Source organism: Podarcis muralis, chromosome 10 (genome assembly GCF_964188315.1).
Source record: "Podarcis muralis chromosome 10, rPodMur119.hap1.1, whole genome shotgun sequence".
Lineage (NCBI taxonomy): Eukaryota > Metazoa > Chordata > Lepidosauria > Squamata > Lacertidae > Podarcis > Podarcis muralis.
Window position 1 is genome coordinate 2,175,299 of NC_135664.1, and position 14,983 is coordinate 2,190,281.

The 14,983-nt window shown below is 45.8% G+C and overlaps 1 protein-coding gene across 1 annotated transcript; it reads right to left on the minus strand.

The window, feature by feature from the left end:
- Positions 1-10,145: 10,145 nt before the first annotated feature.
- On the minus strand, positions 10,146-12,322 carry LOC114588357 (uncharacterized). Its single transcript, XM_077935672.1, has 4 exons — positions 12,205-12,322; positions 11,979-12,053; positions 11,517-11,648; positions 10,146-10,391 (listed from the first exon to the last, which is right to left on the minus strand). Exons 2-4 carry the CDS (start codon positions 12,042-12,044, stop codon positions 10,164-10,166), a joined length of 426 nt encoding a protein of 141 aa, XP_077791798.1. The 5' UTR covers positions 12,045-12,053; positions 12,205-12,322; the 3' UTR covers positions 10,146-10,163.
- Between the last annotated feature and the right edge of the window lie 2,661 nt (positions 12,323-14,983).

A 14,983-nucleotide genomic window follows, 5' to 3' on the forward strand; every position in this document is an offset into this window, starting at 1 on the left:
CGTGACTAGTCAGGCGAAATGGCTGCGTCTGGAGTGGAGAAGACGTTTTGTGTTCTTGAATTGAGCAAAACGGAGTTTGTTGTGCAACGGCATTTGCAATTGCGATGTGTGTTGTGTGACAAACGGTGCATACATAGAACATCTGTGACTGTTTCGAAACTACTTTAAACATTCCCCTACAATCCTGTCACAGGTAACATGAGATATATTATATATTTTTTATAGTATGTTGAAACTGTATACTTCATTATGAGTCACGCTGTATTATAATATAATATAATATAATATAATATAATATAATATAATATAATATAATAATAACATACATACATCGTACTTTTCCGTGTATACGACGGGGAAAATGGGATCCCCCATTTTCTTAATATTGAGTCCCCCCAAATAGGGGGTGTCTTATACACGGGAAAATACAGTAATATGTAATGTAATATAATATAATATAATATAATATAATATAATATAATATAATATAATATGATAGCTAAAGGTAAAGGGACCCCTGACGATTAGGTCCAGTCGTGGCCAACTCTGAGGTTGCGGCGCTCATTTCGCTTTATTGACCGAGGGAGCCGGTGTACAGCTTCTGGGTCATGTGGCCAGCAGGACTAAGCCGCTTCTGGCAAACCAGAGCAGCGCACGGAAACGCTGTTTACCTTCCCGCTGGAGCGGTACCTATGTATCTACTTGCACCTTGACTTGCTTTTGAACTGCTAGGTTGGCAGGAGCAGGGACCGAGCAGCGGGAGCTCACCCCATCGTGGGGATTCAAACCTTCTGATCAGCAAGCCCTAGGCTCAGTGGTTTAACCCACAGCGCCACCCGCATCCCAATGTAATAATATAACATAACAACATAACAACATAACAACATAACATAACATAACATAACATAACATAACATAACATAAAACATAACATAATATACATTCCCCCAAATTAATATTTCATTATAATTAATATTAGTAATAATAATGAAATAAGTCAAGCCAGAGGCTCCTCCCAGCTTTGCCTTGCCCTGCCTAGTGGGCGTGACCACTCTCCACTAAACCCCGCCCCACCTCTCCCCGCTTTCCACTGCTGCCTTTCGCGACCGATTGCCTTCCCCAGCTCTACTCGCCCCACCTCCTTTCACAATGACTCGCCCAGATTGGCGTAGGCGGCCTGCCACTCTCGTGAGCGCCGGAGTCCAGTGCAATAAAATTCATTGGATCCCAGTCAAGGCTTGGCTAAGATCAGTTGCTACTCGTTGGAACAGGGAGCAGAGCTTACACAATACAGAAATTAAACCAACAGACTATGGAAGATGTCTTAAATGAATTTCTCAGTTTATTGATTTACAAAGCTTAGGAGAATGAAATGATGTGAAGTGAGCTTATGAATGATAGTGCATAAATGTGGGAAATGGAGCATAGAAAAGTGAATACATAGAACTGGCATAACCAAACAGTATTGTGGAATATTAGAATTGATATGCTTAATAGGTAGTCATGACAAAGCAAACAGACTCAAAAACCTTTTAAATCTTTTTAAAATTATTAAAAGATAATAGTTTACAAACTAAGGGCAGTACACCAGGACTCATTGTAGTCACTGGCAAAGCAAGGTAGCAAAACATTTCCTCCCATCTTACGGTTCATGTGAACAGGACTACACAAAACCTGGGCTAAGAAGGAACACAATCTCTTTCAGAGGTGGAAAAGGAGCAACATGGATGAGTATGTGTGTTTCCTTTATGCACTTCTGGACATCAGGAACATGGACTATTTTAAGAATCAGATGTCCCCTTAATTTCTGGTTGTCAGGTGCTCCTTTGTGTTCAGATCAGGCCTCAGCACAATCATGTAGCACTTGGGAAGGAAGATGCAGCCCAGAAGCCCAGCACTGGAGGCCAACATAGAGAAGATCTGCACGGCCACCATGTACTTGCCCTTGGTGCTCAGGTAGGTGGGCACAAAAGACACCCAAACACTGCAGAAGACCAGCATGCTGAAGGTGATCAGCTTGGCTTCGTTGAAGGAGCCGGGCAGCTTCCTGGCTAGGAAAGCCACCGTGAAGCAGGTGGCAGCCAAGAAGCCCAGGTAGCCGAGGGCAACGTAAAACATGGCCACAGACCCTTCGTTGCATTGCAGGATGATCTCTTCCACCTGGGAGCGCATGTCGGGCTCTGGGAATGGGGGAGAAGAGCCCAGTCAGATGGTGCAGATGAGAACTTGCCCCCCAGAACAGGAGATGACAATGGAGTTGGCCAGACTCTTGCCCAGCCATCTCCTCACCCTGTTCCCGGGCTTTGTGGCCAGAAAGGCCAGCACCACCGTGATGGTCTTTGCCAAGACAGAAGAAACAGCAGCTGAGAAGATGATGCTGAAGGCCGTTTGTCGGAGAAGGCAGGTCTCTTTCCTTGGGCGCCCGATGAAGAGGAAGGAGGACAAAAAGGAAAGCAGGAGGGAGACGAGGAGGATGTAGGAAAGGTCCCGGTTGTTGGCTTTGACTATGGGAGTTTCCTTGTATTTAATGAAGATTCCCAACACAGTGCCTGCTGTTATAGATAAGAAGAGGGCAACGGAAGCTAAAACCATTCCCAAATTTTCTTCATAAGCCAGGAAGGTGGTAATCTTGGGGACACATTGATCTCTGTCCTTGTTTGAATGGTGATCTTCTGAGCATTTGGTGCAATGTTCTGCATCTGGGGAAGAGAAAAAGAGTGGCTGCAACATCACTTACATCCCTGATGATCTGAACTCGATTACATTTTGAAGAAATCCTAGAGATTTCTTCCTTATGGTCATTCCTTTCAACTCTCTTCCAGGATGTAATGAAGGTGATTGTAAAGACGTTGAGGAAGGAGCCACATTCCCCAATGTCTGCAGAAATCTCACAAAAAGTGGGCGAGACTGGATTACTGCCCTGTGTTTACTCTCTCCAGAAATACCTTCCCCCTTGGCGTCACCCACCTTCCTGGGCGGAGAAGGTCCCTTCCGCACACCGAGCACAAGCATAGCAGCAAATGGGCTTTCCTTCTAGAACCACCTTGGCATATCCAGGTCGACATTTTTCATTACACCTGGAACGAGGCACGGCCTAACCTGAAAGACAAGAAGGTGCAAGAAAGGGGAACAGTTAGGAGTATTTGTTTGTATGTTACTCCCTCATAGAGTGAATTCAAACGGATCTTTGGGCTGCAGCCTTTGACCCCTCATCAGGGTCCTTTCAACCCCCCACTGACCATTGGGGTGACCAGAATATCTTGTTCTTCATAATTCGTTCAGGACAACTGAGGTTTGCGCCACAGGCCTCTGATTCCTCTTCTCCGTTTACCTGCTTCCCTGCTTAATAAATCTTCAAAGAAAATGGCAATAGAGTCTAAAATGTGATTTCCCCAAAGTTCAGGATTCGGATAATCTCTCAATCACTAATTAAGACAAATTTAATATAACTTTTCCAAATATTGGTTTCCCTCACTCTGTTTTTGAGGCATGCAAGGTTTCCTCTTATTGCTGATGAATGTCCTAGTTATTTCTAGTTCATATGCCATTCCTTAACATTAACCTTATATTACAATAGGGTTTTTTTTTTAACTTCTCATCCTTCACCAACAGCCGTGCACTTCTCAATTTCTGCACATACAATAGTTTAACATTTGCAACATCTACAAGTGAGCTTACTCCATAAATTTAAAATATCCACAATAAATCAGTAATTATCATTTCTAAAATAAATTACTTTCCATCCTTCTGCATGTATGAAAACCCAATAGTTCACTTTTACTAGGGGCTTTCCCTTTTCTTCTTATCTACGTAGTCCTTTCTGTCGAAGATTCTGGTGTCTTCTCTGAGGACCTCTGTGCTCTATCCTTTCTTTGAGCACCCCAAATTTACCTCCTATCTCAGCTGCTGTGAAAAGAAAGAGTGGTGGTTGCAGCTGTTATTGACGGTCAAGACACCATTGGTCAACCTGATATCCTGATATGGTCATTTTTCAGCGGTTGTTTAAGGAAAAACATAATAATCATCTCCTAGCCTTCTCCCTTTGTGATTTACCCTACCTTATTGAATTTCTTGGGCCACTCAATGGCTTCTGGGTTAATGGTGAACTTTATTCCAGCAGACGTCTCTCTCCTTATATTCCCAATTTTCACAATGTCATAAGAGATATTGGGAAACATCACCCAGTTCACAATATCAAAGTCCGCTGGTAGCTCCCAGTTCTCATCCAAGCACAGTCTGCCTCTGGAAGTATTCAGGCACTGGATTTCTCTTAAGAAAGGGTGAAGCTGGAATGGCAGGGGAAAACACCAGCATTAAGAAAACGGGAAGCCAAGATGGATATCTCAGTCCTACTCACTTCAACCTCTTATGATTTGGGGCTGCGTGTATCTCATGTAGACTGGAATTCCTATTCAGCCATTTTTATTACTAAAGACCCTGCAAGTGCCCCAATTTTCCCGGGATGTCCCTGAATTAGAGACAGTTTTTCATTTGATCCTGGAATTTCCCAACTTTGCTTAGAATGTCCCTATTTTCATTGGAGAAATGTTGGCAGATGTGGAGTTATCCGACCCACAAGGCGTCCAATCCTATATCGGGAATTTTTATTATGTTTAATATTTTAGTATGAATTTCTTTATGTTGGGAGCTGCCCAGAGTGCTGAGGCAACCCAAAAAGACGTGTGGGGTATAAAGAGTGCTATTTTTCTATGGCACCCCCCTGAGAGGTGCCAAAACTGAGTTTCAATGAGTTCCGCCTTTAAAAAGCTCTGGATATCAACAGTAAACACTGGTCAACAACAAATTTGTTGTCTGCGTTTTTTCAGTTGATTTAGAACGAATCTGATGCACTGAATCCAAAAATCACATTGGTTTTGTTCAATCAGGTCAAGTTTTTGAGCTATGGCCACATGTCATTTTTTTACGTTTTTGTTCACATGTACGCTTGTGTGGAGCATTTTAGAAGAAGTTGGTGGGGGTAAAATGCCATGTCAAATAATTGTTTTGATTGGAAATGATTATTTTAATGACAAGAAGTATTCAGGTCCAATAGTTCTGGGTGATTATGTCGAAAAGGGATCAGTTTGAAGTCATAAAACCTTGAAATCTTCCATAAATTGGTGCGGCAAAGCATAAAGTTATTTTGGTATTAAACTTGGTGACCAGGATAAAGCTTGGGCGCCACACATGGTGTGCAAGGCATGCACAGAGACTCTTCGTGGGTGGACCAATGGCAAGAGGAGTCTGAACTTTGGAATTCCCATGGTCTGGAGGGAGCCGACAAACCATGTCACTGACTGCTACTTCTGTGCTGTTGATGTGACTGGGATCAACAGAAAGAACTGGAGCAGCCTCAAGTATCCTGATCTTCAATCAGCACATCGTCCTGTAGCTCATTGTGATGAAATTCCAGTGCCTATCTTTGGAGAACTTCCTGACATTAGTGACGAAGATGCCTCCAGTGTTGAAGGACATGAAGAAGAAGTGGTTCTTGAAGATGATGCTCCACATCCATTTTCCCAAAAGGAGTTGAATGATCTAGTTCGCGACCTCAGCTTGTCAAAGGACTCTGCCGAACTGTTGGCATCCAGACTGAAGGAAAAAAACCTCTCTGACAGTGCTTGCATCAGCTTCTTCTGCAACAGGCATCAAGAGTACCTCCGTTTTTTCTCGGAAGAGAAGGACTTGGTGTACTGTGCAGATATTGCGCAGCTTCTGCTCAAGCTTGGAGTGCCACAGTACGAACCCAAAGATTGGAGACTGTTCATTGACAGCAGCAAGTGATCACTGAAATGTGTTCTGCTAAAGAACGGCAACCAGTACCGATGTTTTCTGTGCATGTGGGATAGTAGGGACCGTGCTCAGCATTACACGAAGAAGGACTGGCCTGTGCGGGAGGAATTAGTGCCTTGCAAAGAAAGGAACGTCTTCAACGACCCTCTGGTGGACAGAGACAGAATACTCTTCCCACCGCTGCACATCAAGCTCGGCTTAATCAAGCAGTTCACCAAGGCTCTGGACAAGGATGGTGACTGATTCACTTACTTGTGCCAGGCTTTTCCAGGATTGACCATGGAGAAGTTGAAAGCTGGCATCTTTGACAGTCCTCAGATCCGTCAGCTCATCAGAGATCCAGAGTTCGGAAACTCAATGAACAAAGTGGAACTGGAAGCGTGGAAGGCATTTGTTCTGGTAGTGAATAACTTTCTTGGCAACAATAAGGCCAGAAACTACGCAGAATTTGTCAACAACATGCTGACTGCTTTCAGAAACCTGGGCTGCAACATGAGCGTCAAGATGGACTACCTATTTTCACATATGGACCGGTTTCCTGAGAACCTGGGTTCAATGAGTGACGAGCAGGGGGAGAGATTCCATCAGGACATGAAAGAGATGGAGACCAGGTATCAGGGTCGCTGGGACGCAGTCATAATGGCTGACTACTGTTGGACTCTGAAGAGAGACCTCCCTGCCGCTGAGCATTCCAGGAGTTCCAAGAAGTTCAAGCCCTGAAGTTTGAAAAATGGTGAAGCAACATGCAATTTACGTGTACTTACCTTTATCAATGCCCACCATTCAGTTTACAGTAATCGATGTTTCTATCAGGTAATCAATATATGTTGTTGGAAAAACATTTTTATTCTCTTAAAAACATATTTAGGATGATATGTGTTGACAAAAATCAGCCGATAATGCCACAAAAATGTAATTGATTTTGTCACAAGATCTGATTTTTTTCAAATCAACATAGCACAAAACCCTGACCTGATGGAGATAAACGTATGCCATTTCCTGATTCAGCAGTGCAAAAATACCCTAAAGCAGTTGTAGAAATCTAGACAACATTCAAAAAGTAAAAAATTGTTGCCCAGTGATTATCGTTATGGAATGGGACGTCTCTATTTTCATCAGAGAAATGTTGGGCTGTATGCTTCTATTACTAGTACTAATAGTAACTATGTTATTTTACAGGTCTATCCCCAGTCAAGATCGGCATCTGTGTGGACTGCAGGTTGCAAAAAGGGGAAGGAAATACCTGCCACGGTTGTAGCCTTGCGTGTCCCCATTGCTCTCCTTCCTCCACCAAACGTCACAGGAAAGACAATGTTTGAAAGCAGGACCTAGTTTCCCTGCAATAAATGAATTCTTTAAAAAGAGTGAAACTGATATTCATATGAATGGGGGGGAGGAAACATTATATGATCCACAAAGATTAGTATTTATTTATCCTTTCACACTAATATCAAACCTGTCTAGCATAGAACAAAAATTTGGAAATCTCTGCTCCATGACCGGAGCTTTGATGCACACAGAGCTGTTGAGCAGTGGAACAGTCTCCCTCCGAAGGTGACCGTGTGTCATGGATGCTTCAGGTGAGATCCCTCCAGGTCCCTCCCAAGTCTTGGGTTCCCGCAGACTCCAAAGGGCATCATGAGCAGCAGAAGCAGCAACAGAAGGAGCAGGGATCTCATTCTGGCTCTGCCTCCTCCTCCTCTTACTTGCCAAGGAGGCGAAGCAGAAGAACCCAAAGACTCTTGCAAGACCAGACTGGGTGGGCTTTCCCAATCTGGGTGGTTTTCAACTATACCTTTGGAGCTCGGAAGCACAAGGCAGGCACACCCCTCTTTTGCCAGCTCTGCATCTTGACTCAGTCTGTCTCCAACACAGGAAATATTCTCGGCACCAACTTTTTCTTTCCCAGACACAGCGCAATTAATATTGTCATGTTGCTTTCCGAGGCTCATGCAATCTACAGAAATATCTCCTGAGCTTTCAGAAGATGAGATGACTATAATTTTGATTATTCCAAGTGGAATAAGTTTCACCACAATAACTTTCTGAAGTCTTGAATGGCTCAAGTGGCAGGTGCAGAGCTGGAGAAAAACATGATGGACAGGGGTGTGTTTGGAAGTTGGAAGTTTGGCCTGAACTTTGCTCCCAAGGACCAAAGAAGGAGCTGGATCCGACCATGGACTCTCCTTCCTTGGAGGTTTTGAAGCAGAGGGTGGATGGCCATCTGTTGGGATTCTTTAGCTGAGATTCCTGCATTGCAGAGGGTTGGACTAGAGGACCTTGGGGTCCCTTTCCAAGTCTCCCATTCTATGATTCATATGAGGTGGGAGAGTCAGGGATGGACAACAGCCAGATGTGGGAGTCCCAGCCTTGTATCCCAGGCATCCTAAGCCCTTTTAAAATGTGGGGTTTTTTGGGAGGGCAGAGGCTGTTATTGGGTTGTTGTTTTTATTTTGATTATATATATTGTGGTTTTATATTTTGATTTTGCTCTCTGAACCACCCTGAGACCTCCAGGCATAGGGCTTTATATAGAGTCAATAAGTAAATTTAAAAAAATAAAAAAAATGGAGAATGCAGAGAAATGCCATCCTCAGTACTGTGAACGGGATACATGGCGGTGGGATTTTGTTTCCTGGCGGCTTCTAGAAACAGAGACTGGTGGAACCTGCGATGGGGAGGGTTTTCTCAAGCCCACCCTCTGGCCGCTATGGGTGGGTCTGGGCTGCTTGATTCCTGCCACTCTCTTCTGGTTCTCCCCCTGAAGGGAAGTAGCACCTTGGTGGCTTCGGAGCCACTTCAAGTGAATTTCCACCCCATCTTTGAAAGGCTTCTCCAACAGAGGGAAGCTCTCTGGGGTTGGTGGAGGGGAGAAAGGTTGCTCTGAGCCTTAAACCTTTTGCCCTTTGACATGTTTTGGGGAAGGTGAGCTTCTGTTGCACATGGAACCAACTTGCTCCCCGTCTTTGAGCAGAAACTTCTCTACTCATAAACAAATTGTCTGTGCACAAGCCAGGCTAGCATTCTAGCAGCTTTATTATTCTTTATCAATATTTGTTTGTTTGTTTGTTTGATCTGTTTCATAAAATCCATGCCCCACTTGATTGGGCAAATAACTCCCATCTCTAACGATGTAACTCCATTTAAGTCTCCCATTAGTATACAGTGGTACCTCTGGATGCGAACGGGATCCGTTCCGGAGCCCCCTTTGCATCCTGAAGCGAACGCAACCCACGTCTGCACGTGTGCTGGTCGCGATTCGCTGCTTCCATGCATGTGCGTGACATCATTTTGAGCGTTTGCGCGAATGGCAAAACCCGGAAATAATGCGTTTTGTTACTTCCTTTTTTTATATATATAAATTTTTATTAATTTTCCAACATAAATAAAAAACAATACAATAAACAATACATAAACACACAAACATATAAACACGTATAATTTCACAACCTCTTTTTCATAAACCTTACTTCCCCGACTTCCCCATACCTCCCCCTTCTGCATCCCTATTTCAAAATTTCTTCAGCAACCCCTCGCTTCAATTGACTGATTACTCATTTTCTCCCCCCCCCTTTCTTCCATTACTTAATCAATTTACAGCTGTAATTCTATATTTTCTTAACCTTGACATTTTAGCACTCATCAATTTTACAACAATTCTTAAGGTAAACTTTAAATTTCGTTTTGTTACTTCCAGGTTGCCGCGGAGCGCAACCTAAAAACTCTCAGTTTCCTTCTTATTGTAATTTCTTTGACCCCCAGAAGGTCTCACTGTCTCTTTTCTCAGTTCTTTCTTTAGCTGTCCCTTCTTGCTCGCTTGCTTTCCTCCTTTCTTTCCTCCTCCTCCTTTGGGCATGGGCAGCGTGAGCTAGCAGTTTTCCTACGCCATATTGCCCTTTCTTTTCAAGCCACCTTCCAGGATCGTTCCCCTCTCAGTCCTGCCTTCTCCTTCTCCTCCGCCACCGTAGACGCTGTCGTTCTCTCGCACTTCTCCTTCGCCGTCCACCCTTTGCCCGCTGTCTTCTCCGTTCTGCTCCGCAATCTCAAAAGGTGTCGGGCTCTAGGACTGGGGCTGGCCGTGTGGGACGCCAGCGTAGGGCCACATGGGGTTGGGTTTCTCGCCCCGCTTGCCTCCGCGCTCAGATCTTTTATTCCTCCTCTCCAGTTTGGACCACAAGGATTAAGACCTGTGCAAGGACAACAGAAAGGAAATGTCCCTTAGGGACTCGGGCGCCTCCAGGTGCTACTTCCCCTGCCACCACTGGCGGAGGAAGGTGGGGTGTGGGGGGGGGGGTATCGCCCCGAGTGTCATCCCAGGGGGGGGTGGCAAAATCCCCTGGGCGGATCGGTGCAAGCCTCCCAACTCCTCCTCATCTTGGTTCAGGGTGGACACAGCTGCGATGCTGCCGCATCCAGCGCCTGAGCCACGTGCAGAGTGGCCTCCTTTCCCCCTGCACCCCACTGCTGCCTCTTGTATTGGGTTGCTCTGGTGGCACTGGTGGTGCTGGCGGCAGCGCTCTTCTGAAGATCTTGCGAATCCGGGAGATGATGGAACCCAGGCAAGTGGGGGTCTTCGGAGGCCTCTCTTCCTCACAGTCCTGTGAGAAAAGTAAACAATTCACCTCCAGATTCTGGGAAAATGCCGCAATCATTAATCAATCAATCAAACAAACAAACAATTGATTGATTAAATCCGTACGCCGTCCTTCATCTGAAGCTGTCAGGGCGGCTTACAGCATAAAAATACAAAATAAAAACACAACATATGTATTAAAAACAAAAACGAACTCATAAGCCAGCCTCCCAATCCACAAGCATGTTGAAAATGCCATGCGTTGGCCAATTAGCCCAAGGCTGGTTCTAGAGCAGAACTTTCCATGTTGGTGACACACTTTGGAGACATGCCTCATTTCGCAACACAGGGATTCAGTTCAACTAGCCCTTTTCCAGCCCTGGGAGGAGCACACAGTTTGGAAAGCTCTGTTCTAGAGAAACGTCTTTGCTTGGCACCTAAAGATACATAATGAAGATGCCAGATGAGCCTCCCTGGGAAGAGCATTCCGCAAGTGGGGAGCCACCACAGAAAAGGCCCCTTCTTGTGTTGCTGCCTCCAGACCGTTTGTGAAGGAGAAGGGCCTGTGTGGTGGCAGGCTGTCATAATCCCTCCTTTTCTTTTTGGGGGCAAGGCGTTATATGAAAGGGTTGTAGTCAGGAGGGAACACTCCTCTCCCAAGTTCTCATGTGGTCAGCCTTGGAGAGATCTCAACGAGACACAAAACCAAGAACAAGAGGGTGGGGGGAAGGTATAGGAGGCAGGAAAACCCCAGAGAGAACCGGCTTTGCAAAGTGCCAACATGGTTTTATTATCGCCAAACCCACTTTGCAATTAATAACTTCATTTGGCAGGAGCCACCTGGAAACGCATTCAAAAGAGATATCTTACAAAACAAACACCAAACCAAAAGCAACCCAGGAGAATTATCTCCACCCCCATCGTTCTGAGATCCAGTGCTGAGGGCCTTCTGGCGGTTCCCCACTGCGATAAGTGAAGTTACAGGGAACCAGGCAGAGGGCCTTCTCGGTAGTGGCACCCGCCCAGTGGAACGCCCTCCCGCCAGATGTCAAAGAAATAAACAACTATCTGACTTTTAGAAGACATGTGAAGACAGCCCTGTTCAGGGAAGCTTTTCATATGACATGAATGAATGTATGTTTCGTCTGACCTCGATTACGCTTGCCTCCAGGTGTTCTCCAGGTGGGGTGCACGGCAAATAAAGGGCCTCCCCGTCCTCCTCTGGGGGGCTCTCTGGTACTTCCTGTGGCTCTTCCTCCTCGATAGCCACTTCAGAGGCTGCCTGCCAGCAGAGACAGGACCCCAGAGGTGGTGGCATTGGTGGTGGGGAGAGGGGAGAAAGAGAGGAGCCCAGAATGAGACAGGAACCCACATTGAGTCGCTAGCCAGGGAAGCCCTACAGCCCTGGCGCCATGGGGGGCTGGTCCATCAGGACAAGTGGGGCAGCAAGCCCATCTGCCCCCAGCAGCCCCCTGCCTGCGTGCCCCCTTGCTCACGACCAGTCCAGAAGGTGGCCTAACCGGCCAGCCGGCTTCCTCCTCCTCCTCCTCCTCCCCAGCCTCAGGGTTCTCCAGCTCAGCAGGGCTTCCCTCCTGCTCTGTCTGCTACGTACCTCATTGAGGGAGTCCCAAAGGGAATCCAGGGAGGACAGGGAGGAAACACTAGAAAATGGTGACATACTTGGAACCTGCAAGGAAAAGATGCAAAAAACGAGCAATTAAAAAACGCAACCAAACGTTAAAACTCAAGGCACCCATAACTGAAACAACAGTTCCATTCTGCGGTTGATATGCTTCCCTCCCCTTCTGCCAATCACCACTTAGGCCACGGCCACCTACCCAGTCAGGGCTGAGGAGATCCAGCCGTTTTGCGGTCTCCTCCTCGCCTTTTCCTTCGTCCTCCTTGACATTGAGAATGTCCTCCTCGGTGGCTGACTGCTAGCAGAGACAGGACCCCAGAGTTGACGGTGGGGAGAGAGGAGAAAGAGAGCATCCCAAAATGAGAGAGGAACCCAGAAGGGAAACTCTCTTGCCCACATTGAGTCGCTAGCCAGGGAAGCCCTACAGCCCTGGCGCCATGGGGGGCTGGTCCATCAGGACGAGTGGGGCAGCAAGCACAGCACATTCACTCTCAAGGCACCCATAATTCAAACAACAGAACAGGGGTATAGCCAGCTGCTTGGGTGCCCGGTTCAACGCGGGGGTCCTGTGGGCTTTCTGGAGCCTATCCTCTGCCTCCCCCCCAGCTGTAGGGCGGCTGAGGGAGAGGCAGGGGGCAGACGCAAGCCCCACGCTTCTGTTTCAGGCAGCACCCAGCCTGCAGGGGCCCAAGCCACCAAGTCACCCCCAGGAGAGATGCGTGGATCAGGCACTCTGCACACACACACCCCCCCGGTAAGTGCCAGCCCCCGCGATGCGGCGCCCAGTGCCAGCCGCGTTTTTTGACTCAACTAAAAGGTTTGGTGAGCCCAATTTTTATTTTTATTTTAAACTCGGCTTTATGTCCTTTTCCCACCCCCCTCAGTGATGACACCTGGGGCGGACCCCACCCCCCCACCCCCCACCCTCCTTTCTCTGCAACTGCAACAGAATAAAAGGACTCAAAACTCCCTTAGCAGTTTCCTGCTGGTCCCCTCACCATTTCTCCAGACATCAGTCTTCAGACTTTGCTTTTTCGGTGTCCAATAAGAGTTTTTTCTGATTCACTTGCAGAGAAACCACCCAAAGGCTGTTGGCCTCAACTGTAAAGTGAGGCTGGGATTCTGAGCCGATGTCACAGCCAGGTTCCGATCAGTCCATTTCCTCCAAGGGGGGGGGGGACCTGTTTCCCCTGAGGGTGACCGCTGAACACACCACCCAAGGGAAAAAGAAGGAGAAAAGCAGAGAAATCTTTTAATTCTTTAGCAAGAAAGAATGAGTGCAAGGAGTTTTCTTTTCCCTGCACTCCTCCATTGCAACACCTTTTCATTACTATTATTATGCTAGATTTAATGAACACTCATATCAGAGTGCTCTGTAAATTGGTGGCCATAGTCTTTATATACTAACCTTTTATGCTCTTCCACATCCGTTTAATGCTCCTAAACCCTTCTTTTAGACTTTTATATATACTTTGTGTTAAATACTTTTTTTTGCTTTCCAAAACGTTTTACAGACTGAAAATGATTGTACCCCACTCTACTGATGCTGGTCTACTACTGTAATAAAGATTTGATTGATTGAAATGAAAAATCCTATAGAAATGCAATGACTGGACACTAATGTAATGTATTCCCCTCCCCCAAATTCATATTTTATTACTTATTAATATTAGTAAGAATAATAAAATGAGTTAAGCCAGAGGCTCCTCCCAGCTTAAATTTATATAGCACCCTTCATTGGAATGCTACAAGTTGAATCATAATAACAATGAAAGTTTCCACCAATTTGAAGTGATGAAAGTTTGGGGGGCCACTAGGGGGCGCATCGGAAGATGGCTGACAATAACATCTCTCCGACCCACACGAGGTAATTTGGAGGCTATGATGGGGGTAATTAGCCTCCCTAACCCCCCCCCCCAGGATGGTGGTGGGGCGGCCCTTGCCTGCTGTGCCTTATACCACCCCTGAATTTGTGGGGATGGGGGCACTAGGCACAAAGCCCTCCTGTGGGATTTTGGCACTCCTGGACGCCGTCCCTGATTCGCGCCACTAGCTGCAAGAACTTCAAAAGAAACAATTTGGATGAGGCGAATTGCACATATCTCAAGGAAGAAGGGGGAGTAAAGACTGCTGACAGAAGAGATCTCTGATAAAACAAGACAAGAATAATCATGAGAAGATACGCCAAGACACGGTACGGCAAATGACTGATGGGGGAGGGAAAAAAAACTTTCCTTTCTTTTCTTATGTGATTAAACAAGAATCCCCTCCCCTTATGAGTCAGAAATGTTGTTTTAAGGACTTAAGCTGTGGATTTAAGGCTGTGTGGAGATAAACTTTCGAACCAAAGCATGTTTTAAGAAGAGCGTGGAATGTATAAGAGCTTTGGAATGACGCAGTTAAAAATGCCATCGCCATATTGGGAAGCTCTGTCGGAGGTCTTGAGTCTGGGAGGAGAAAGAGAGAAACAAAGCTGTTTATATATTGTGGATTAAACTCCTCAGTGGGACTTAAGAGCGACAGTTTTGCAAGATTATGATGGAAAGAGCGATGTTATCTATGAAGGAGATGATATATGGAAACCATCTTGATTTGAGGATTGGAAGAACGGAAAATTCACACAGGGTTATTATTACTATTGGTGTTTATTGGCTTAAGGAGACTATCAGAAGAGATCATAAAGAAAAAAGAGAAAATATATGAACAAGATGTGATGTGGAAACAGCAAGATAAGATGGGATAGAATTATGAACTCTGTCTGGACTGATTTGGACTGATTTGGACATTAACGCAGCAGCAAGAAGAAGATCAGAATTCCCCTTCGGATCTTGAAATATGGGTCCCCCCCAACAAAATTCAAAATTTGGCTTTGTAATTCGGAATTTATGTGATGTGATTAAATTTGATGTGATTGGCCAGTTAATAAAAATTATTTGAAGTGATGAAAGTTTAAGTACGATGCAATCTTGACTAATTAA

Bases quoted from the DNA above. Each gene is read 5' to 3' on its own strand.
- LOC114588357 (XM_077935672.1), bottom strand. From the start codon at position 12,044: ATGTCACCATTTTCTAGTGTTTCCTCCCTGTCCTCCCTGGATTCCCTT. The intron at 11,649-11,978 runs GTACGTAGCAGA...CTCTGCTGGCAG, and splicing joins TTTGGGACTCCCTCAATGAG to GCAGCCTCTGAAGTGGCTAT. The intron at 10,392-11,516 runs GTCAGACGAAAC...CTTTTCTCACAG, and splicing joins TGGAGGCAAGCGTAATCGAG to GACTGTGAGGAAGAGAGGCC.